Source organism: Pecten maximus, chromosome 4, assembly GCF_902652985.1.
Source record: "Pecten maximus chromosome 4, xPecMax1.1, whole genome shotgun sequence".
NCBI classification, from domain to species: domain Eukaryota; kingdom Metazoa; phylum Mollusca; class Bivalvia; order Pectinida; family Pectinidae; genus Pecten; species Pecten maximus.
Window position 1 is genome coordinate 31736701 of NC_047018.1, and position 27615 is coordinate 31764315.

General features: G+C 38.2%; 1 protein-coding gene across 1 annotated transcript; it reads left to right on the forward strand.

Moving 5' to 3' along the window:
• Positions 1–3491: 3491 nt before the first annotated feature.
• On the forward strand, positions 3492–24662 carry LOC117325824. Its single transcript, XM_033882311.1, has 9 exons — positions 3492–3647; positions 5849–5918; positions 6322–6563; positions 7462–7598; positions 7854–8007; positions 17485–17769; positions 18931–19082; positions 23443–23587; positions 23898–24662. Exons 1-9 carry the CDS (start codon positions 3532–3534, stop codon positions 24139–24141), a joined length of 1545 nt encoding a protein of 514 aa, XP_033738202.1. The 5' UTR covers positions 3492–3531; the 3' UTR covers positions 24142–24662.
• The last annotated feature ends 2953 nt before the right edge of the window (positions 24663–27615 follow it).

The window sequence follows — 27615 nt, forward strand, 5'->3', positions numbered from 1 at the left end:
CACTAACACAAACACACAAACAGACATCATCATCATGGACTTTGCCAAAGCCTTTGACAAAGTACCACACAAAAGACTTCAGTACAAACTCAAATTCTATGGGATTACAGGGAACACACTCGCATGGATAACATACTTCTTAGCACACCGCACCCAAACAGTAGTACTTGATGGGAAACACTCAGATATAATACCAGTAACATCAGGAGTACCCCAAGGAACCTGTTTGGGACCCATCCTCCTCCTTATTTACATTAATGATTTACCAGATTACATTAAACACAGCACCCTTAGACTATTTGCAGATGACAGCATCATTTACAAAACAATACACAACATCAATGACGCAACCAAACTACAACAAGACATAGACGTAGCAGGCAAATGGGAACACGATTGGCTGATGACCTTTCACCCCGACAAATGCAATGTCATATCCACATCCAACAAACGGACAAAAATTAAATACACATACAAACTCAACAACCACACATTATAACAAGTAGATTCCAGCAAGTACTTAGGCATAACATTACAGAACAACCTGAAATGGGACACGCATATAAACAACATCACATCAAATGCAAACAAATTACTAGGATTTTTGAAACGGAACCTAAAAATAAACTCACAACACATCAAAGAACATACATACAAGGCCATTGTTAGACCCAAACTGGAGTACTGCTCCTCCATATGGAACCCTCACAACACAAGTCAAATAAACCAGTTACAAAAACAAAAAATACAACGCAGAGCAGCACGATACGTACAAAACAGATACCTCAACACAAGCTCAGTACAAGACATGTTAGACAACTTAAATTGGCCATCACTACAAACAAGAAAACTACAAACAAGACTCATTCTATTCTACAAAATCATACACCAAAATGTATCCATAGAATGCAGCAACATCCTTCACCCAACAGACTCTAGAACCAGACAAGCACACCCCTACACTTACAAACACATATCTGCTACCAAGGACACATATACATTCTCCTTCTTTCCTCATACAATTATTACACAATGGAACTTCCTTCCGGTAGCAGCAGTACAGTGCACCACACTAGAGGGCTTCAAGGCACATATACCACACTCAGTCCTTGAACCGCTAATAAACAAAAACTAGGTCAAATAAATTTTTGTTATCCTTTTAACCATACTAAAAACAAACTCTCTCTCTTTTTTAATTAGCGCCCCTGTGCACCCAACACCCCAACACTCCACATTATCGTCATTATTGACGGAAGGAAGTTATGATAAGAAGAAGAAGGTGTAATATGGAATAATTCTAAGTCACACAAATAATCAAACCTGAAAAACGGCCATGCTGTTATGCCCGCAAGTCTCTATATAGCACACGATAGGAGGAATTCTTCGATCGGATTTGACTTTATTTACGTAAAACAACTTATTTTGTTTTGATCTTGAAATGCAAATCATAATTGCGGCTGTGAAAAATATTATACAATTATGGCAAAAAGGGGAGCATTTCTGTCAATAAAAATGCTCCTATATCACACTTTTAAGACATCTTATTACGGTAAGAAGGCTGTTTTAAGACAAATTGTTAAACTGGTGAGTTTGGGACCTTTTTCAGAAATATGAAACTTTTACCACAAACTCAGCGGCTGAATTTTGTTTTGTTTTTTTGTTGTCTTTCTAATAACAGACTTCTAGAGCTGTTTATAGTATCAGCGTTTATACATATCATAAAGTCATTGTGGTCAAACCAATGTTCCTATTGTCTGTAATAGACACGTGAGCCTAGCTATTTTGTGCAATATATGTAAGACAAATGAGCTAATTGTGTCCCCCTGAAACATACATTGTGTGCATGTTTTATGAAATTTACAAACAACTTAACAAATTATATGTCAACAGCAAGGCCCAAGGTTTCCAATGACTCATACTAAAAGTTGATCAAGTTACTTCTGTTAAATTGCGCCATTGTAGGAATGTATAGGCTTGTAAAATATCACTGTTGGATGCCTCTTAACTGATGTATTAAATAAATATCCTTATGTCAATATACAAGCACACATATGTTTTGAAAAGGTGTAATTGAACGGTGGAGTAGATTTATTTATAAAGAAGATCTTGTACGAGACAATCCTTTTCAAAGTTGCGTCTGTGGTATAATACAAGTTTAACTATAAACCAGAAATGCATATTTTACCCTGTATGGTATGGATGTGGAATTACTTTTGTTAATGATTTGAGGAAATATTTCACACACATTTTATACACATGATGAATTTAATAGTTTTCGTATTTAATACAGTATAGATACATTTGTTGTTTGTTAGTTGTTTATATTATGAATCGTGTGATGTATGAATATACAGTATGGATTTGTTTACAACTGTGCCATGTATTGCGGATAATATCTGTATAAAGATAAATTAAAAAGTAAATAATAATAAAATAAATAGATGCAGTAGATCTGTTATACACACCTCTAATGTTTAACTCTAAGGTCCAGATCCCGCAGCCTTACTCGGTGTGACAATAACTGTTTCCTCCAGTAGTGGGCTACTATACTAGTCATAGGGTCATCAAACAATCAAACGAACCACTTGACTTATTGCAGACACTCGTACTACTAGACGGGATTAACGATAGAATGGTACTAAAAATAGGAGCTCGCCATACTCAAATCTCAAGATCCCATCGACAAATCATCACATAACTAAGCATCATAGTGACGTAGCCTACCTAATTCAAGTTACCATCACTTTATATCGGCTTTATTTTCTCACACAAGACATATCATTCATCTCTGTTTAATATTTTATCCTTCTATTATAAAAAATAACTCTCCTCTTTACCACTTCTATACTGACCACCATTCTTTAGCATGCAGCTATTTAACGATGTGTGTAATGGGCCGTACATGCTGCCTCCGAATAAATCTTACGATATGAACTATAAACTCATTAATCTTTAATATAATGCTTGAGATGTTCGTGTGTACTTTCTTACGTGGTTTGAAACCTTTCAATTATTTCGAGAGTTCAAACGTCCGTGGTTATCCTATGCAACAGAAATATAACAATAATTTATACACCAATATACTTCGTTGTATTTTTATTCGTAGTTTCATGACAACCTCGAAAACAAAGAAGTTTTTGCACAACGAACTTTTCATAATATACAGTATACATTTTCTGACGATTTTCTTTGACATTAATAATGATATGTCACAATATAATTATTGCACGTTTGACCTGATAACGGTTCAGACGGTAGAATAACATTTTACACTAGATCAGTATCCATTCCACAATATGATTAAATGTTTCCATTTATTCACCAATTTAATTAATCAGGGCGTAATTATCTAGCGATTAATTTATTCATGATATTTCTCAGGTCTCCGTTTTGCTAATAACTACAAGCTTGGCAAAAAAGAAGCACTTATCAGTTATTATTTTGAATTTGTTCCGAATGAATTGTATACGGACACGCCACAATACATTGGACACAAACTTTTTTCAGTTATCAACCGTGTATGTTAGCTAAATGGCGATGATGAAGTTGTTCGTGTTCGTTCTGTGTGTCCTTCTGAATATAACAAGAAGTCAAGAGCAGACTGCTAGCTGTGTTCCTCAGGAAATCCCAGCTTCCTCGTTGAATTGGTGAGTCATGTTTTGTACAAATGGTACAACTTATAAATACGATATACATAGTGGTCAGTATCGTGGTCTTTATCAAACATACACTGAGTATATATTAATAGCAGTGTTCATGTATACCTTTTCATTGCATCGAGATATCCTTACCGATTATCAGGTGCAAAGAAAAGTCCCTGATATATATATATATATAAAGGGGCGGATTGCCTCGAAAATTTGACAATTTACTTGTCTGTACTGTCGTTATTACTACTTGACATATATATATATATATATATATAGGTGTTTTGATAGTTACACTAATTATCATTTATTTGACCATGCACTCGAGTGCTCACAATCAAGAGATGTTTGGATGCAACGTGTGAATTAATCATTAATGCAGTTTGTACTAAATCGGTTATTTAAATATACCTCAATATGTAGAGTTTGTACTAAATCGGTTATTTAAATATACCTCAATATGTAGTCAAAGTATGTTCAGTCTGGATTATTTTCGTTTTGTAGAAAATTTATCTTGATATGCTAGTTGAGTCTTTATCATCTTTAAATTTAAAAATTTGTATTTTGATTGGTGGATTGATAAGATGAGAAGATAAAGTTATGGTTTTGACGCACATGGGGAAACAATTTGTCGTTGGCAATATAATTAATTATGTGAACTTCGAAATAAATTCATATCAAGACGCTTGTGTGAATATCAGTATGTCAAAAGCAGAATCTGACCACACGTGTGGTTAATGTATATGCTTGATCACCAAAGTAAGGCGAGCCCTCCTTGCAATATACCAGACAGCTAAACTGAGTTACCAGCTTTTTATATTTCTTTAAGAAGTGTCCTGCTTAATTCTTATACTAGCTTACATCCTCCTACACACACCTAATTTTAAACTCTATATCAAGACATATTATAGAAACTTTAACTATATACAATGGTCAATCTCGTGTATAATGTAAATAGTCTAGGGACAGGTGCCAGTTTAGAGTCAGCCCTGGAATGGCCTTGGAAGAAATAACGTGGTCGATGCTCAGTTATCAGCATGTTATCAATGTCTGTGATTTGCTATTGTTGTAGTTTGTGTATTACGCTATGTGCAACAGAGAGGGTGACACCCTAGGCATGGTATAAAGCAGATACTGATTATTAATGAGCCGATATCCTGTTATGAAATATGGACTAGGTTGGTAAAAAATAATTCCAAACGTAACATGTATATACCCTATTTGTCAATAAAATGGCTCTAATTGCTTTGCCGGATCATTTGACTTAAATATGTTGACGGACAAACTGATTCGTACTGATCATCGTAAATGGGGGAAAATGCTAGGAGGTTTAATGAGTGAAAACAAAACAACAGAGAATACTGACATTAAAACGAACCCGTATTTACAAATCAAAATCGACAAACGGGACAAAAGACCAGCAAAAAAGGATGTATCATTATTAACGTCAAAGGGGAATAAGATCAGGTATTCTGGACGGGACTGCAATCGACAACACCCGAAACACTCAACGAAACTTCAAACAAAATGTAATTCATACTGTCTAATATTCCACTATCGTACACAGGAATTTCACAAGACGTACGTGGATTTGTTTCTTCATAAATACAATTTTTATCAATTTCCTAAAATCCTTATGGTAGAAAAATCAGTAGACATGCCCATTTATAGAGAATACTGACATTATCAATAAAATGGGAGAAAAAAACATGTGATCTTTTAAATGCTGTATTATTTCAATCTAAGTTGAGATCAACAAGTATAGAAATTTAGATACACTGATTTTCGCAAGCCTAGTGTCTGGAAGCCAGTCTATAAAATGATTTTTCTTCACGTGTCTTCTTAACAAGTGTTCAGCTGGTGCTAGCTTCTGTAAATATATATACACGACCAATCATTATCTATATTGAAACAATATGTTTGATATTTTGGAGAACATTTTTGGTTATGCGTAACTAATAATGTATTTAGTGAGTTAAGCATGTTTATAATTTCCTCTCTTCATTACTTTTTGATAGTTTTATATAACACTTCTTGTTTATTTATTTCAGTTCCACCATCTTTGAACGTTTGATATTTTGGAGAACATTTTTGGTTATGCGTAACTAATAATGTTCATTTTTATGTTGTGTAAGATATGTTGCTGTCTGATTTCCTTTCCATTAGAGTCGCTGTGTAAATATCCCGATGTTTCATTTCAGTTCAGTCGTAGAGTCTGCGTATCTGAGCTGTGCCTGTAATGTCTACAAGACGTCCATACTGGAGCTTATGGTGAGCTCTGTTCAATAATATGTATACACAAATTGTGTACTGATGTAGTTATGCTCAAGCTCTTTACAATGATATGTATACACACATTATTTATCAAGATACACAGGCTATTTACAATTACGTGTATACACAATCTGTCCAAAAGTATACCTAAATGATCTTAAATGAGTTTCATATGAGATTTTTTGAATTGGTTGTTAACTAGTTTTTTGGTGGTTTTTTTTTTAACTCTTTTTGCTAGTCTTGACGAAATTTGTGACACTTTATATGCAAAATTATATTTCATGGGCTAATCCGCTGGATAACAGGCCGATTTTTTAGTGAATTGGTGTAGCTACCTATCATACAAGGACTTTGCAAAATGACTCATCTTATACATTAAAAATGATTTTCGTGTTGACAGAGTTCCATCACCTGTCTCCTTCCCACATCCTCAGTAGCAGGTGAAGTACAAGATCAAGTATTTCAGCTACTCGACATGGTAACGGTTCCAACGACGATAATAGAATCTATCGAAGGTCAGCTGCCATCAATACCTGCAGCCTCCCTGGTCGACACGAGCTCTGAATCATCCTTGGGAATGATAAACTTAATAATGAATATTTCTCAGAAATTAGGAGAGGACGTCTTCAATAGATTATGCGCGTAAGTATCCCTAGTGCATGGTATTGTGTCGACAGCTTATTGCAGTTCAAAATGTCTAAGTACATGTTTTAGCAGCAGCTGTATACATTAAAGAGACTAATTACATTCTAATGGCAAGTTCTGTATCACGTCTACATATCTTCTACATAATAATGTTCTAAATAATGTAGATAGGAGTATCATGCTTCCGTTTCTATATACCGACATTTCAGTATGATGACACTTTAAATTGTCAATGTAGTTGCCTTTCTATCGGAAAATGACCATGATGTAGCCTGTGGGTATACAATGAAGCTAAACCATGAAACGGCGCCTAAACTATCGTTTTCTTCAATACCGTTCTATTTTGTTGTTGTTGTTGATAAGGCAATGTGGTCTTTTGCACTTTCCTCTTGATGAATTAATCAAATGGTGGCCACGACAGAGGTTTCAATATCATATGTCATCAATCTAAAGCCAGATGGAGAATGATATCCTAGTTTAATGACATTGTTTGAGATGGAGACAAGTCTCTGTTCCTTGTCTAAGATAATACTGAATACAGCTTGTGTATGCCCGCGTTAGCTTTGAAACCTAGCCAGACGGTTTCATCGATACACCTTAACGCTAAGAGTTTCTCGAAGTGCTCCACGGGTAAGCATGCTTTTCTTTGGACAAAATTGAGTTACGGAATTATTTTGAGGAAATGAATATTGATGAAACTGAGTCAAGGTAGTATGAACTGTGGAGGCATACAATATCGCTCGGTTCAGTGGATATTGCTTCCTTTCCAAACTACTTGAATTCAATTCAGTATGTGTAACATACTTCAAAAATGATTTGTGATCTTAAATTCTTCCTTGATCGTATGTTTTCTGCAATTTTTGCATGACTTTAATTTGTGTGGGTTGTTTTGTAGAAACGTGGGCCAATTGTCACAGTGTGTGAACTCCGATTTCCTCACCTCTAATAAACCTGAAGATGTGACCTTGAAAGCCCTATTTAACCTTGACAATGTGGATACGTTTCTTACTAGTATGTGTGCGATGAAAAGTGGTAAGTATAATTTCATTTAGTTAACCTTCGTTAAACGAAATGTGTTTATGTGTCCCATTAATTATGTACATCATGTGAATGTGTGACTTTGATGTATAATTCTAATCTACAGAGTTTATCTGCACCAATATACACGAAACATTTTAACATTGTCACCATAATGAAAGTTTGAACCACCCATACTATATATATCACGAGTTTTCCACGGATTGTCAATTCAGGTTTGGTTCTACCGTGAATTTATTAATGTTTTAGAACTGTTTGGCCAGAAGAACTGCCTCTCTGAAGCCTTACTCCCTATAGGAATATGTGCTTACCTGCCTAGTTTATGGTCAATCGACGGTACCCCAACGTTCCCATTGTTTACGGGAACTGCTATTTCACAGACACAATTCCATCAGTATTGCCCGTAAGTATAATACATGTAGTCGCAAATTTGCGGTAAACGCTTTCGTAAATGATAAGGAAACTTACTTTAGTGAGCTTAAAAAAAATAAAAATCAAGCATCCCCGATCGTCTCAAAACAAAGAAATGGGAAAATAGACCATATGAGATAATATCCTAACTGGTGTGACGTAGTATCCTAACTGATACACAAGGTAGTATCCTAACTGGCAGGAGGAAGTATCCTAACAAATACAAGGTAGTATCCTAACTGGCAGGAGGTAGTATCCTAACTGGTACGAGGTAGTATCCAAACTGATATACAAGGTAGTATCCTAACTGGTATGAGGTAGTATCCTAACTAGTACGAGGTAGTATCCTAACTGATATACAAGGTAGTATCCTAACTGGTATGAGGTAGTATCCAAACTGATACACAAGGTAGTATCCTAACTGGCAGGAGGAAGTATCCTAACAAATACAAGGTAGTATCCTAACTGGCAGGAGGAAGTTTCCTAACTGGTACGAGATAATGTCCTACCAGGTACGATATAGTATCTTAGCTGGTATGATGTAGTATCCTAACTAGTACGAAGTGGTAGCCCTAGCGTGTACGAGGTAGTATCCTAACTGGTACGGAGCGGTGTCCTAACTGGTACAAAGTGTTATCCTAACTGATACGAGGTAGTATCCTAACTGGTACAAAGTGCTATCCTAACTGATACGAGGTAGTATCCTAACTAGTACGAGATAGTATCCTAACTGGTACGAGGAAGTATCCTAACTGATATACAAGGTAGTATCCTAACTGGCAGGAGGAAGTATCCTAACAAATACAAGGTAGTATCCTAACTGGCAGGAGGTAGTATCCTAACTGGTACGAGGTAGTATCCTAACTGATACACAAGGTAGTATCCTAACTGGCAGGAGGAAGTATCCTAACAAATACAAGGTAGTATCCTAACTGGCAGGAGGAAGTATCCTAACAAATACAAGGTAGTATCCTAACTGGCAGGAGGAAGTATCCTAACTAGTACGAGGAATTATCCTAACTAGTACGAGGAAGTATCCTAACTGGTACGAGGTAGTATCCTAACTGATACACAAGGTAGTATCCTAACTGGCAGGAGGAAGTATCCTAACAAATACAAGGTAGTATCCTAACTGGCAGGAGGAAGTATCCTAACTAGTACGAGGAAGTATCCTAACTGGTACGAGGTAGTATCCTAACTGGCAGGAGGAAGTATCCTAACTAGTACGAGGAAGTATCCTAACTGATACGAGGTAGTATCCTAACTGGTACAAAGTGCTATCCTAACTGATACGAGGTAGTATCCTAACTAGTACGAGATAGTATCCTAACTGGTACGAGGAAGTATCCTAACTGGTACGAGGAAGTATCCTAACTGATATACAAGGTAGTATCCTAACTGGCAGGAGGAAGTATCCTAACAAATACAAGGTAGTATCCTAACTGGCAGGAGGAAGTATCCTAACTAGTACGAGGAATTATCCTAACTAGTACGAGGAAGTATCCTAACTGGTACGAGGTAGTATCCTAACTGATACACAAGGTAGTATCCTAACTGGCAGGAGGAAGTATCCTAACAAATACAAGGTAGTATCCTAACTGGCAGGAGGAAGTATCCTAACTAGTACGAGGAAGTATCCTAACTGGTACGAGGTAGTATCCTAACTGGCAGGAGGAAGTATCCTAACTAGTACGAGGAAGTATCCTAACTGGTACGAGGAAGTATCCTAACTGATATACAAGGTAGTATCCTAACTGGCAGGAGGAAGTATCCTAACAAATACAAGGTAGTATCCTAACTGGCAGGAGGAAGTATCCTAACTAGTACGAGGAATTATCCTAACTGGTACGAGGTAGTATCCTAACTGGCAGGAGGAAGTATCCTAACTAGTACGAGGTAGTATCCTAACTGATATACAAGGTAGTATCCTAACTGGCAGGAGGAAGTTTCCTAACTGGTACGAGATAATGTCCTACCAGGTACGATATAGTATCTTAGCTGGTATGATGTAGTATCCTAACTAGTACGAAGTGGTAGCCCTAGCGTGTACGAGGTAGTATCCTAACTGGTACGGAGCGGTGTCCTAACTGGTACAAAGTGTTATCCTAACTGATACGAGGTAGTATCCTAACTGGTACAAAGTGTTATCCTAACTGATACGAGGTAGTATCCTAACTAGTACGAGATAGTATCCTAACTGGTACGAGGAAGTATCCTAACTGGTACGAGGAAGTATCCTAACTGATATACAAGGTAGTATCCTAACTGGCAGGAGGAAGTATCCTAACAAATACAAGGTACTGGTACGAGGTAGTATCCTAACTGATATACAAGGTAGTATCCTAACTGGCAGGAGGAAGTATCCTAACTGGCAGGAGGAAGTTTCCTAACTAGTATGAGGTAGTATCCTAACTGGCAGGAGGAAGTATCCTAACTAGCACGAGGAATTATCCTAACTAGTACGAGGAAGTATCCTAACTGGTACGCGGTAGTATCCTAACTGATATACAAGGTAGTATCCTAACTAGTACGAGATAATGTCCTACCAGGTACGATATAGTATCTTAGCTGGTATGATGTTGTATCCTAACTGGTACGAGGTAGTATCCTAACTAGTACGTGGTAGTATCCTAACTGGTACGAGGTAGTATCCTAACTGGTACGTGGTAGTATCCTAACTGGTACGTGGTAGTATCCTAACTGGTACGAGGTAGTATCCTAACTGGTACGTGGTAGTATCCTAACTGGTACGAGATAGTATCCTAACTGGTACGTGGTAGTATCCTAACTGGTACGTGGTAGTATCCTAACTGGTACGAGGTAGTATCCTAACTGGTACGAGGTAGTATCCTAACTGGTACGTGGTAGTATCCTAAATGGTACGTGGTAGTATCCTAACTGGTACGTGGTAGTATCCTAACTGGTATGAGGTAGTATCCTAACTGGTACGAGGTAGTATCCTAACTGGTACGTGGTAGTATCCTAACTGGTACGTGGTAGTATCCTAACTGGTACGTGGTAGTATCCTAACTGGTACGAGGTAGTATCCTAACTGGTACGTGGTAGTATCTTAACTGGTACGAGGTAGTATCCTAACTGGTACGAGGTAGTATCCTAACTGGTACGTGGTAGTATCCTAACTGGTGTGACGTAGTATCCTAACTGGTACGTGGTAGTATGTTAGCTGGTACGAGGTAGTATCCTAACTGGTACGTGGTAGTATCCTAACTGGTATGAGGTAGTATCCTAACTGGTACGTGGTAGTATCCTGACTGGTACGAGGAAGTATCCTAACTGATATACAAGGTAGTATCCTAACTGGTACGAGGAAGTATCCTAACTAGTACGAGGAATTATCCTAACTAGTACGAGGAAGTATCCTAACTAGTACGAGGAAGTATCCTAACTAGTACGAGGAAGTATCCTAACTGATATACAAGGTAGTATCCTAACTAGTACGAGGAATTATCCTAACTAGTACGAGGAAGTATCCTAACTAGTACGAGGTAGTATCCTAACTAGTACGAGGAAGTATCCTAACTAGTACGAGGAAGTATCCTAACTGATATACAAGGTAGTATCCTAACTGGCAGGAGGAAGTATCCTAACTAGTACGAGGAAGTATCCTAACTAGTACGAGGAATTATCCTAACTAGTACGAGGAAGTATCCTAACTAGTACGAGGTAGTATCCTAACTAGTACGAGGTAGTATCCTAACTAGTACGAGGTATTATCCTAACTGGTACAAGGAAGTATCCTAACTGGTACGAGGTAGTATCCTAACTAGTACGAGGAAGTATCCTAACTGGTACGAGGAAGTATCCTAACTAGTACGAGGAATTATCCTAACTGGTACAAGGAAGTATCCTAACTGGTACGAGGAAGTATCCTAACTAGTACGAGGAAGTATCCTAACTGATATACAAGGTAGTATCCTAACTGGCAGGAGGAAGTATCCTAACTAGTACGAGGAATTATCCTAACTAGTACGAGGAAGTATCCTAACTGGTACGAGGTAGTATCCTAACTGATACACAAGGTAGTATCCTAACTGGCAGGAGGAAGTATCCTAACAAATACAAGGTAGTATCCTAACTGGCAGGAGGTAGTATCCTAACTGGTACGAGGTAGTATCCTAACTGATACACAAGGTAGTATCCTAACTGGCAGGAGGAAGTATCCTAACAAATACAAGGTAGTATCCTAACTGGCAGGAGGAAGTATCCTAACTAGTACGAGGAATTATCCTAACTGGTACGAGGTAGTATCCTAACTGGCAGGAGGAAGTATCCTAACTAGTACGAGGTAGTATCCTAACTGATATACAAGGTAGTATCCTAACTGGCAGGAGGAAGTTTCCTAACTGGTACGAGATAATGTCCTACCAGGTACGATATAGTATCTTAGCTGGTATGATGTAGTATCCTAACTAGTACGAAGTGGTAGCCCTAGCGTGTACGAGGTAGTATCCTAACTGGTACGGAGCGGTGTCCTAACTGGTACAAAGTGTTATCCTAACTGATACGAGGTAGTATCCTAACTGGTACAAAGTGTTATCCTAACTGATACGAGGTAGTATCCTAACTAGTACGAGATAGTATCCTAACTGGTACGAGGAAGTATCCTAACTGGTACGAGGAAGTATCCTAACAAATACAAGGTAGTATCCTAACTGGCAGGAGGAAGTATCCTAACAAATACAAGGTAGTATCCTAACTGGCAGGAGGAAGTATCCTAACTAGTACGAGGAAGTATCCTAACTGATATACAAGGTAGTATCCTAACTGGCAGGAGGAAGTATCCTAACTAGTACGAGGAAGTATCCTAACTGGTACGAGGAAGTATCCTAACTGATATACAAGGTAGTATCCTAACTGGCAGGAGGAAGTATCCTAACAAATACAAGGTAGTATCCTAACTGGTACGAGGAAGTATCCTAACTGGTACGAGGAAGTATCCTAACTGATATACAAGGTAGTATCCTAACTGGCAGGAGGAAGTATCCTAACAAATACAAGGTAGTATCCTAACTGGCAGGGGGAAGTATCCTAACTAGTACGAGGAATTATCCTAACTGGTACGAGGTAGTATCCTAACTGGCAGGAGGAAGTATCCTAACTAGTACGAGGTAGTATCCTAACTGATATACAAGGTAGTATCCTAACTGGCAGGAGGAAGTTTCCTAACTGGTACGAGATAATGTCCTACCAGGTACGATATAGTATCTTAGCTGGTATGATGTAGTATCCTAACTAGTACGAAGTGGTAGCCCTAGCGTGTACGAGGTAGTATCCTAACTGGTACGGAGCGGTGTCCTAACTGGTACAAAGTGTTATCCTAACTGATACGAGGTAGTATCCTAACTGGTACAAAGTGTTATCCTAACTGATACGAGGTAGTATCCTAACTAGTACGAGATAGTATCCTAACTGGTACGAGGAAGTATCCTAACTGGTACGAGGAAGTATCCTAACTGATATACAAGGTAGTATCCTAACTGGCAGGAGGAAGTATCCTAACAAATACAAGGTAGTATCCTAACTGATATACAAGGTAGTATCCTAACTGGCAGGAGGAAGTATCCTAACAAATACAAGGTAGTATCCTAACTGGCAGGAGGAAGTTTCCTAACTAGTATGAGGTAGTATCCTAACTGGCAGGAGGAAGTATCCTAACTAGCACGAGGAATTATCCTAACTAGTACGAGGAAGTATCCTAACTGGTACGCGGTAGTATCCTAACTGATATACAAGGTAGTATCCTAACTAGTACGAGATAATGTCCTACCAGGTACGATATAGTATCTTAGCTGGTATGATGTTGTATCCTAACTGGTACGAGGTAGTATCCTAACTAGTACGTGGTAGTATCCTAACTGGTACGAGGTAGTATCCTAACTGGTACGTGGTAGTATCCTAACTGGTACGTGGTAGTATCCTAACTGGTACGAGGTAGTATCCTAACTGGTACGTGGTAGTATCCTAACTGGTACGAGATAGTATCCTAACTGGTACGTGGTAGTATCCTAACTGGTACGTGGTAGTATCCTAACTGGTACGAGGTAGTATCCTAACTGGTACGAGGTAGTATCCTAACTGGTACGTGGTAGTATCCTAACTGGTACGTGGTAGTATCCTAACTGGTATGAGGTAGTATCCTAACTGGTACGAGGTAGTATCCTAACTGGTACGTGGTAGTATCCTAACTGGTACGTGGTAGTATCCTAACTGGTACGTGGTAGTATCCTAACTGGTACGAGGTAGTATCCTAACTGGTACGTGGTAGTATCTTAACTGGTACGAGGTAGTATCCTAACTGGTACGAGGTAGTATCCTAACTGGTACGTGGTAGTATCCTAACTGGTACGTGGTAGTATCCTAACTGGTGTGACGTAGTATCCTAACTGGTACGTGGTAGTATGTTAGCTGGTACGAGGTAGTATCCTAACTGGTACGTGGTAGTATCCTAACTGGTATGAGGTAGTATCCTAACTGGTACGTGGTAGTATCCTGACTGGTACGAGGAAGTATCCTAACTGATATACAAGGTAGTATCCTAACTGGTACGAGGAAGTATCCTAACTAGTACGAGGAATTATCCTAACTAGTACGAGGAAGTATCCTAACTAGTACGAGGAAGTATCCTAACTAGTACGAGGAAGTATCCTAACTGATATACAAGGTAGTATCCTAACTAGTACGAGGAATTATCCTAACTAGTACGAGGAAGTATCCTAACTAGTACGAGGTAGTATCCTAACTAGTACGAGGAAGTATCCTAACTAGTACGAGGAAGTATCCTAACTGATATACAAGGTAGTATCCTAACTGGCAGGAGGAAGTATCCTAACTAGTACGAGGAAGTATCCTAACTAGTACGAGGAATTATCCTAACTAGTACGAGGAAGTATCCTAACTAGTACGAGGTAGTATCCTAACTAGTACGAGGTAGTATCCTAACTAGTACGAGGTATTATCCTAACTGGTACAAGGAAGTATCCTAACTGGTACGAGGTAGTATCCTAACTAGTACGAGGAAGTATCCTAACTGGTACGAGGAAGTATCCTAACTAGTACGAGGAATTATCCTAACTGGTACAAGGAAGTATCCTAACTGGTACGAGGAAGTATCCTAACTAGTACGAGGAAGTATCCTAACTGATATACAAGGTAGTATCCTAACTGGCAGGAGGAAGTATCCTAACTAGTACGAGGAATTATCCTAACTAGTACGAGGAAGTATCCTAACTGGTACGAGGTAGTATCCTAACTGATACACAAGGTAGTATCCTAACTGGCAGGAGGAAGTATCCTAACAAATACAAGGTAGTATCCTAACTGGCAGGAGGTAGTATCCTAACTGGTACGAGGTAGTATCCTAACTGATACACAAGGTAGTATCCTAACTGGCAGGAGGAAGTATCCTAACAAATACAAGGTAGTATCCTAACTGGCAGGAGGAAGTATCCTAACTAGTACGAGGAATTATCCTAACTGGTACGAGGTAGTATCCTAACTGGCAGGAGGAAGTATCCTAACTAGTACGAGGTAGTATCCTAACTGATATACAAGGTAGTATCCTAACTGGCAGGAGGAAGTTTCCTAACTGGTACGAGATAATGTCCTACCAGGTACGATATAGTATCTTAGCTGGTATGATGTAGTATCCTAACTAGTACGAAGTGGTAGCCCTAGCGTGTACGAGGTAGTATCCTAACTGGTACGGAGCGGTGTCCTAACTGGTACAAAGTGTTATCCTAACTGATACGAGGTAGTATCCTAACTGGTACAAAGTGTTATCCTAACTGATACGAGGTAGTATCCTAACTAGTACGAGATAGTATCCTAACTGGTACGAGGAAGTATCCTAACTGGTACGAGGAAGTATCCTAACAAATACAAGGTAGTATCCTAACTGGCAGGAGGAAGTATCCTAACAAATACAAGGTAGTATCCTAACTGGCAGGAGGAAGTATCCTAACTAGTACGAGGAAGTATCCTAACTGATATACAAGGTAGTATCCTAACTGGCAGGAGGAAGTATCCTAACTAGTACGAGGAATTATCCTAACTAGTACGAGGAAGTATCCTAACTAGTACGTGGTAGTATCCTAACTGATATACAAGGTAGTATCCTAACTAGTACGAGATAATGTCCTTCCAGGTACGATATAGTATCTTAGCTGGTATGATGTTGTATCCTAACTGGTACGAGGTAGTATCCTAACTAGTACGTGGTAGTATCCTAACTGGTACGAGGTAGTATCCTAACTGGTACGTGGTAGTATCCTAACTGGTACGTGGTAGTATCCTAACTGGTACGTGGTAGTATCCTAACTGGTATGAGGTAGTATCCTAACTGGTACGTGGTAGTATCCTAACTGGTACGTGGTAGTATCCTAACTGGTACGTGGTAGTATGTTAGCTGGTATGAGGTAGTATCCTAACTGGTACGTGGTAGTATCCTAACTGGTACGAGGTAGTATCCTAACTGGTACGAGGTAGTATCCTAACTGGTACGTGGTAGTATCATAACTGGTACGAGGTAGTATCATAACTGGTACGAGGTAGTATCCTAACTGGTACGTGGTAGTATCCTAACTGGTACGTGGTAGTATCCTAACTGGTGTGACGTAATATCCTAACTGGTACGTGGTAGTATGTTAGCTGGTACGTGGTAGTATCCTAACTGGTACGTGGTAGTATCCTAACTGATATACAAGGTAGTATCCTAACTGGTACGTGGTAGTATCCTAACTGGTGTGACGTAGTATCCTAACTGGTACGTGGTAGTATGTTAGCTGGTACGAGGTAGTATCCTAACTGGTACGTGGTAGTATCCTAACTGGTATGAGGTAGTATCCTAACTGGTACGTGGTAGTATCCTGACTGGCACGTGGTAGTATCCTTACTGGTATGGGTAGTATCCTAACTGGTACGTGGTAGTATCCTGACTGGTACGTGGTAGTATCCTTACTGGTATGAGGTAGTATCCTAACTGGTATGAGGTAGTATCCTAACTGGTACGAGGTAGTATCCTAACTGGTACGTGGTAGTATCCTAACTGGTACGAGATAGTATCCTAACTGGTACGAGATAGTATTAGCCCGTGAGACTTTTTGTTTAATTATGCTATTGTATTCTGGTCTGTGCATGGGAGGTATTGTAGGTTATGTAGACTTTGTTTCCGCGACTGTATTTTATAAAACTATCTTCAATATCATTCAGTTAAAATATTCGTTTAATCCTTATTACAACTCCTTCTGAATAAAGTTTCTGAAAGCAACTAGTAAATAATACCACATCCAACTAATCCGTGGGGGTAACATTTACTGCTGTAATGTATTTCGAAATCTTTATAACTTTATTACAGATATTTCTGATGGAAATTTAATTAACATTGGATGCAATCTGTGAAATATCTTTTATGAAAAATACATATATCAATATAAGTATCATTATGTTTCAGAATAGCGGGAGATTTTGCCCGGTGTGTAGAGATCCAGATGGCCAAGTGCAGTCCTAACTTTGCAGCAATGATCGCGACCTTGCCTAGCCAGTTGTTGACCACACCATGTAATAGCCTCGCCATGACAGGGACTGACTACCTGACAACGTCCTCTTTGTTGGTGTGTGGGATACGACACGTGACCAAGGCTATTCCCATTGTAGCCATGATCGAGAGCATCTCGGAGGGGCCAAGTACTGTCGAGATACAGAGTATCATTGAAAGCATCCTTAATTTGGCATGCGAGTACGTAATCAAATATAAACACAAAAAATAGACAATGCTTTTTTTCCAAGCCTGTTATTCTAGTAATGTCCCGCTATTTCTGTTGTAAGAGCTAATATGACCTATTGGTTTTTTTTTGTATGAAGCTATGCTTGAATGCTTGTAAATGTCACTTTGATGTCAAAACTAGTTTCATAGTTAGATGTCACCTCGGTTTAATGTTTGTTTGTTGGGTTTATCGCCCCATGAACAAACAGGGTAAGTTCAAGGCGGGGTCGCCTTGTAGTAGTTGGTGACTACCTCACTTAACATACTGGAGGCCCGTCGCATGCTACATAGAGCAATAAAGGTAAAGTGTCTTGTCCAAGGACAAAACCACGATAGCACAGACCGACTAGTCTCTCAGCTTTTCGAGAAACACAAACCGACACGGTAGGGAGTGTGAAGACATTAAAAACTGTTTTTAAACCAAAATTAAGGAAATCAAAAGCATGAAGTAATATGTTGTACTAAAATGTGGTTTCCTTATTAGTCAACTGATAATAAACAATTAGAAATGGTTTAAAGACCTTTTACGTCTTACCATTAAAAAAATACGGCACCAATTTTGATTAACACAATCGTAATCCTTTGTTATGACAACACCCCGAAACACAACCGAAGTCAGAAAAAAACCACTCTACTATACTGATATATAGCAAATCGACCTGTCCGACTTTGCATTGTCCATATTAGCTACTTTTCTTCTTCTGCCTCCTATATTTGTGTTGGTGTTGACCTTAGTCTACTATTTGAAATATTTAAGCATTGATGTCATTTTTTTTAGTTTCATCGGGGTATGAAACAAATTTGTTTCATACCCCGATGAAACTAAAAAATAATTGACATCAACGCTTATAATTAATTTTTGAAAATGATTTTCTAATTTAAAACATGTTTTATGTACAATTTAACTGATTTTATATGGGATTCTTTTTCTCAAATCAATACGCAACGTGAATTGTCGTATTGTAACGTCACATTTTTCGCACCATTATTTCTTTTTCTTTCATAGAAGAATGAAAAGAATTTTTCGACCAATCACATTTGAGTATTTACCATGAAAACAAAGAAACATTAATTATAAGTATTTATAGGCAAATACATCACTAGCAATATTACTCTTTTGACTTCAATCCACAGAATACTTCCCGACTACTTTATGTGTGTTATGGAGGAGCTTCCATCATCCAGAAGTATGCTCGACATCTTTATCAGGGAGTTAATTGACGTTAAACAGATTACTTACGGAAACGCCATTACGGACCTCATTTGTGAGCCGGAGAGAATAAAAGGTTTGTAAGAAAATCTAACATAGTGGGTATACTGTAGGGTAACGAGAATCTAACATACTGGGTATACTGTAGGGTAACGAGAATCTAACATAGTGGGTATACTGTAGGGTAACGAGAATCTAACATAGTGGGTATACTGTAGGGTAACGAGAATCTAACAGTGGGTATACTGTAGGGTAACGAGAATCTAACATAATGAGTATACTGTAGGGTAACGAGAATCTAACATAGTGGGTATACTGTAGGGTAACGAGAATCTAACATAGTGGGTATACTGTAGAGTAACGAGAATCTAACATACTGGGTATACTGTAGGGTAACGAGAATCTAACATAGTGGGTATACTGTAGGGTAACGAGAATCTAACATAGTGGGTATACTGTAGGGTAACGAGAATCTTAACATACTGGGTATACTGTAGGGTAACGAGAATCTAACATAGTGGGTATACTGTAGGGTAACGAGAGTCTAACATAGTGGGTATACTGTAGGGTAACGAGAATCTAACATAGTGGGTATACTGTAGGGTAACGAGAATCTAACATAGTGGGTATACTGTAGAGTAACGAGAGTCTAACATAGTGGGTATACTGTAGGGTAACGAGAATCTAACATAGTGGGTATACTGTAGAGTAACGAGAGTCTAACATAGTGGGTATACTGTAGGGTAACGAGAATCTAACATAGTGGGTATACTGTAGGGTAACGAGAATCTAACATAGTGGGTATACAGTAGGGTAACGAGAATCTAACATAGTGGGTATACTGTAGGGTAACGAGAATCTAACATAGTGGGTATACTGTAGGGTAACGAGAATCTAACATAGTGGGTATACTGTAGGGTAACGAGAATCTAACATAGTGGGTATACTGTAGGGTAACGAGAATCTAACATAGTGGGTATACTGTAGGGTAACGAGAATCTAACATAGTGGGTATACAGTAGGGTAACGAGAATCTAACATAGTGGGTATACTGTAGGGTAACGAGAATCTAACATAGTGGGTATACTGTAGGGTAACGAGAATCTAACATAGTGGGTATACTGTAGGGTAACGAGAACCTAACATAGTGGGTATACTGTAGGGTAACGAGAACCTAACATAGTGTGTATACTGTAGGGTAACGAGAATCTAACATAGTTGGTATATTGTAGGGTAACGAGAGTCTAACATAGTGGGTATACTGTAGGGTAACGAGAATCTAACAGTGGGTATACTGTAGGGTAACGAGAATCTAACAGTGGGTATACTGTAATGTAACGAGAATCTAACATAGTGGGTATACAGTAGGGTAACGAGAATCTAACATAGTGGGTATACTGTAGGGTAACGAGAATCTAACATAGTGGGTATACTGTAGGGTAACGAGAATCTAACATAGTGGGTATACTGTAGGGTAACGAGAATCTAACATAGTGGGTATACAGTAGGGTAACGAGCATCTAACATAGTGGGTATACTGTAGGGTAACGAGAATCTAACATAGTGGGTATACTGTAGGGTAACGATAGTCTAACATAGTGGGTATACTGTAGAGTAACGAGAATCTAACATAGTGGGTATACTGTAGGGTAACGAGAATCTAATAGTGGGTATACTGTAATGTAACGAGAATCTAACATAGTGGGTATACTGTAGGGTAACGAGAGTCTAACATAGTGGGTATACTGTAGGGTAACGAGAGTCTAACATAGCGGGTATACTGTAGGGTAACGAGAATCTAACATAGTGGGTATACTGTAGAGTAACGAGAATCTAACATAGTGGGTATACTGTAGGGTAACGAGAATCTTAACATACTGGGTATACTGTAGGGTAACGAGAATCTAACATAGTGTGTATACTGTAGGGTAACGAGAATCTAACATAGTGGGTATACTGTAGGGTAACGAGAACCTAACATAGTGGGTATACTGTAGGGTAACGAGAATCTAACATAGTGGGTATACTGTAGGGTAACGAGAATCTAACATACTGGGTATACTGTAGGGTAACGAGAATCTAACATAGTGGGTATACTGTAGGGTAACGAGAATCTAACATAGTGGGTATACTGTAGGGTAACGAGAATCTAACATAGTGGGTATACTGTAGGGTAACGAGAATCTAACATAGTGGGTATACTGTAGGGTAACGAGAATCTAACATAGTGGGTATACAGTAGGGTAACGAGCATCTAACATAGTGGGTATACTGTAGGGTAACGAGAATCTAACATAGTGGGTATACTGTAGGGTAACGAGAATCTAACATAGTGGGTATACTGTAGAGTAACGAGAGTCTAACATAGTGGGTATACTGTAGGGTAACGAGAGTCTAACATAGTGGGTATACTGTAGGGTAACGAGAATCTAACATAGTGGGTATACTGTAGGGTAACGAGAATCTAACATAGTGGGTATACTGTAGGGTAACGAGAGTCTAACATAGTGGGTATACTGTAGGGTAACGAGAATCTAACATAGTGGGTATACTGTTGGGTAACGAGAGTTTAACATTCTGGGTATACTGTAGGGTAACGAGAATCTAACATAGTGGGTATACTGTAGGGTAACGAGAATCTAACATAGTGGGTATACTGTAGGGTAACGAGAGTTTAACATTCTGGGTATACTGTAGGGTAACGATAATCTAACATAGTGGGTATACTGTAGGGTAACGAGAATCTAACATAGTGGGTATACTGTTGGGTAACGAGAATCTAACATAGTGGGTATACTGTAGGGTAACGAGAATCTAACATAGTGGGTATACTGTAGGGTAACGAGAATCTAACATAGTGGGTATACTGTAGGGTAACGAGAATCTAACATAGTGGGTATACTGTAGAGTAACGAGAATCTAACATAGTGGGTATACTGTAGAGTAACGAGAATCTAACATAGTGGGTATACTGTAGAGTAACGAGAATCTAACATAGTGGGTATACTGTAGAGTAACGAGAATCTAACATACTGGGTATACAGTAGGGTAACGAGAATCTAACATACTGGGTATACTGTAGGGTAACGAGAATCTAACATAGTGGGTATACTGTAGGGTAACGAGAATATAACATAGTGGGTATACTGTAGGGTAACGAGAGTCTAACATAGTGGGTATACAGTAGGGTAACGAGAATCTAACATAGTGGGTATACTGTAGGGTAACGAGAATCTAACATAGTGGGTATACTGTAGAGTAACGAGAATCTAACATACTGGGTATACTGTAGGGTAACGAGAGTCTAACATAGCGGGTCTACTGTAGGGTAACGAGAATCTAACATTCTGGGTATACTGTAGGGTAACGAGAATCTAACATAGTGGGTATACTGTAGAGTAACGAGAATCTAACATAGTGTGTATACTGTAGGGTAACGAGAGTCTAACATAGTGGGTATACTGTAGGGTAACGAGAATCTAACATAGTGGGTATACTGTAGGGTAACGAGAGTCTAACATAGTGGGTATACAGTAGGGTAACGAGAATCTAACATAGTGGGTATACTGTAGGGTAACGAGAATCTAACATAGTGGGTATACTGTAGAGTAACGAGAATCTAACATAGTGTGTATACTGTAGGGTAACGAGAGTCTAACATAGTGGGTATACTGTAGGGTAACGAGAATCTAACATAGTGGGTATACTGTAGGGTAACGAGAGTCTAACATAGTGGGTATACAGTAGGGTAACGAGAATCTAACATAGTGGGTATACTGTAGGGTAACGAGAATCTAACATAGTGGGTATACTGTAGAGTAACGAGAATCTAACATAGTGTGTATACTGTAGGGTAACGAGAGTCTAACATAGTGGGTATACTGTAGGGTAACGAGAATCTAACATAGTGGGTATACTGTAGGGTAACGAGAATCTAACATAGTGGGTATACAGTAGGGTAACGAGAATCTAACATTCTGGGTATACTGTAGGGTAACGAGAGTCTAACATATCTACTATATGAAGGCAGAATAACCAAAGCATATAAGAACGAAAGGAAAAATATGAATATCATCAAAGTTGGATCGGATTGCATTAGATCAGTCTGGTCTCGGTGAAAAAATCAATGAATGAATGGATGAATGAATGAATGAATGAATGAATGAATGGATGGATTGATGTGTGAGAGGTTGGTGATGTTCGAATAGAAAAGTTAAAATGGTCTGCCACTAGTTTCAACAGTTGAAACATCCTTAGGACATATTATATACCATAAAGACAGGAACGAAAACGGCCAGTTATCATGAAGTACACGGGTGATTAGGAGTACAACCTCATCTGATTAGGCATCTGTGATACTTTTAAATCAGAAGGTACAGTTTAAAATAAATGACGTAATCAAACAAGTTCTGTTGTCTTTTTAACGTCCATTACAGCTATCACAGCCATGGTGCCGTGTGTGCTGACAAAGGCGAATGACTTGGAAGCGTGTGCTACCCCAAACAACATTATGGTGTTCGAAAACTTCAATATATCAAACCTTGGACATGATGCCAACAAAGACCGTCAACAATTCTGTGGGTAAGTTAGAAGTGGCTGAAAAGGGGTTGTACAGTACACACAATATATTATGGGGATGTGCATAGCGCCATAATTCAATGAATTCTATAATTTTCAATATTTAATGATGATGTTCGAAATGCAAAGTTTGGCTCTATATTTAAGACTAAAACAAGTTGGGACTACGAGAGTATCCGTTATCTAATGCTGATGTCGTAAACGACTGATCTCCATATCAATGAGTGACCAATTCAAACTAGTCGAGTTTAAATGCTGTCTATTGTGTGACCGCCCTTTGACGCCAAGTCATACATTTCTCATGATATTTCAGACCTCTCCGGGATCTCACCATGTGTATTTTTGACGCCATGTTAGTTCCGTGTGATGCGCAAGTAGCCGAGTTCGCTAAGGAGACATACCATTGGATAATGCAGACAGAATGTAACGGTGCCAGAAACGGTACATTCCAGCAAATCATAGACAAACAAACCAGTGGTAATCCGGTGGTCGTCGGCAACGCCAGAATCTACTGGCTCGCTGTTCTGCTTGTTAGTATCATAATACATTGGGTCTGATCTACATGTAACCTTTAAACCACCAAGGAAGTGTATCCATGGTTATATCAGTTTATTATATAGTGAAATAACATGACATATGTAAGGGCTTTGGATCAAAACCTTTGGAATAATTGAACGTTTGTTTGACATTGACATCACTGCCTTGGCGATGAAAACTAAAAATGTTAAAAGAACACGGAAAGCATATTTTAACAGATTTCTTCCAATAGAAAACGGGTCCTGTGATAACATGGATTTCCCTATAACTCGCGACTAACTGGTTCAGTGTGTATTTGTATAAAAACAATATGGCGAATTTTAGCGTTCTCGTGCAAACGTCATGAATCGCTTACTTATCGTATGTCAGACTATATTTCTATTCATACAAAGTATTATTTAAAGTTGTAGTAATGTACATTATATATCATACCATTTTTACTTGTGCTGTTACTTTTTAAACCTTTTTTCCGTGTGCGATTGTTTGTTATTTACTTGTGACTTGATAAAGGGGCGGATTACCTCGAAAATTCGACACTTTAGTTGTCTGTACTGTCGTTATTACTACATGTCCTATTGTCTATAGATATGTATACTTTTAGTATGTAGATAGATAGAGGATATAAAAGAGTATGTATTATTAAAGACACAGTATACGTCAGGCGTAGATCCTGACTCTGGGGAAGACACCGGATGCTGCTGACCATTAAGATGATAGTATTTAGATCGTAGGGGAAATGTCTTCTTTCGTTTCAACATTCGTCATCAGTGTATCTGGCGCGGATATACGTACTCCATATAAGCTGATGACGTCATACCACTTCGATGCTATAGCCCATGTCCCAGCTATAAAACATTTTCAAGCTAGCATGACATTTATTCAAAAAGCTATGCCGAGCTTTTTCCGTTAGGTGGTACCGAATTCAAAGTCGGCGATTCTATGGGAATGGTCGAACATTTCTTTCAACTCTACCATGCATAACATTATATAAAATGAGTTTTCAGTAACGGCATGTATCATAAAACTCTGAATGTATACAATGTACCGAGACAGTTAAAGGCATTGTCACCGAGGTTCTGTTCAAAGGACTTCACACAAATTCCACGACCCAGATACAGACCTAGATTGTGGATTTGGGAAATGGTCATAAGTCCCTGTAGATCATGATGTAAATTACACTTGTATTCATGTGAGAGTTCAAACCGTGTCCTATGATGTCTTGACCTGATTGTCATTTATTTATTTATCTATTTATTTTCTCATTGGTGGCATCGCCACTGTGAAGATTAATATGAAGTCATGATGGCATCCCTCATGAAAGCCGGAGCTCTTGTATAAAATAATATAAGCCTATATAAAGATTTTACCATCCGAACGTCTACCATACAATAATTACCTCTAGTATTACAAAAAAAAGTCAAACAGATAAAAGAGATTCTATTATACAATCATTACTTCAAGTATGATAAAAACTCCTGAGTTCTGTTAGATAATGTGAGATTTATTTTGTCTGGTCGGCAAAAAATGCAGCACGTAATTTGGACACAACAGGTTAAATTGAGTTATCCCAAATAAGTGCTAGGTCCTTGCGCAATTTTACATAATCACTAACCAACATATAGGCATAAATGACATCAAACAGACCGCCATTACAGCTGACCATATGGGATTAACCAGAACGAGATAGCCTATCTCGAGATGTCCAGAGTTGTGACGTCACAATGTTTGGCGATAACATGTCGACTACATGTATATTATATAGATCGAGATGAATACATGTATTCAATGTGTGTGATATATCTGGCATCTTCGCTAAGGGTTCATTTTATATACTCTTAAATGAGAGAAATGAGAGCATACGAAATGAATCCTTAGCTAGCAAAAATTATTTTCTGGCGAAAATGTAAAAATAAACCAAATTAAACAGAAAGTTTAATTTACCTATGTAAAAACACTCGTAAGTTTAAAGTATGTAAATTCTATCTCAGGAATAAAGATGTATATAAATATGATCGCCTGTGTATCGCTATTGTGTTTTTTATTCGATTGTTTTAGGAACGAATTTCGGCCCACACCGAGTAACAAAGGATACAAATACAAAAAGAATAGAGGAATATATCACTACATAGAGAGTAGAGGAATATATCACTACATATAGAATAGAGGGGTATTTCACTACACATAGAGTAGAGGAATATATCACTACACAGAGATTAGAGGAATATATCACTACATATAGAGTAGAGGAGTGTATCACTACACATAGAGTAGAGGAGTATATCACTACACATAGAGTAGAGGAATATATCACTACACAGAGATTAGAGGAATATATCACTACACATAGAGTAGAGGAATATATCACTACACATAGAGTAGAGGAATATATCACTACACATATAGTAGAGGAATATATCACTACACAGAGATTAGAGGAATATATCACTACACATAGAGTAGAGGAATATATCACTACACAGAGATTAGAGGAATATATCACTACACATAGAGTAGAGGAATATATCACTACACATAGAGTAGAGGAGTATATCACTACACATAGAGTAGAGGAATATATCACTACATATAGAGTAGAGGAATATATCACTACACATAGAGTAGAGGAATATATCACTACATATAGAGTAGCGGAATATATCACTACACATAGAGTAGAGGAATATATCACTACACACAGAGTAGAGGAATATATCACTACACATAGAGTAGAGGAATATATCACTACACAGAGATTAGAGGAATATATCACTACACATAGAGTAGAGGAATATATCACTACACATAGAGGAATATATCACTACACATAGAGTAGAGGAATATATCACTACACATAGAGTAGAGGAATATATCACTACACATAGAGTAGAGGAATATATCACTACACATAGAGTAGAGGAATATATCACTACATATAGAGTAGAGGAATATATCACTACACATAGAGTAGAGGAGTATATCACTATACATAGAGTAGAGGGGTATATCACTACATATAGAGTAGAGGAATATATCACTATATATAGAGTAGAGGAATATATCACTACACATAGAGTAGAGGAATGTATCACTACACATAAAGTAGAGGAATATATCACTACACATAAAGTAGAGGAATATATCACTACACATAGAGTAGAGGAATATATCACTACATATAGAGTAGAGGAATATATCACTACACATAGAGTAGAGGAGTATATCACTACATATAGAGTAGCGGAATATATCACTACATATAGAGTAGAGGAATATATCACTACACAGAGATTAGAGGGGTATATCACTACATATAGAGTAGAGGAATATATCACTACACATAGAGTAGAGGAATATATCACTACACATAGAGTAGAGGAATATATCACTACACATAGAGTAGAGGAGTGTATCACTATACATAGAGTAGAGGAATATATCACTATACATAGAGTAGAGGAATATATCACTATACATAGAGTAGAGGAATATATCAC

Coding starts and splice junctions, on each gene's coding strand:
- LOC117325824 (XM_033882311.1), top strand. CDS start 3,532: ATGGCGATGATGAAGTTGTTCGTGTTCGTTCTGTGTGTCCTTCTGAAT. Junction 6,564..7,461: donor GTCTTCAATAGATTATGCGC/GTAAGTATCCCT, acceptor GTTGTTTTGTAG/AAACGTGGGCCAATTGTCAC. Junction 17,770..18,930: donor ATCCTTAATTTGGCATGCGA/GTACGTAATCAA, acceptor TTCAATCCACAG/AATACTTCCCGACTACTTTA.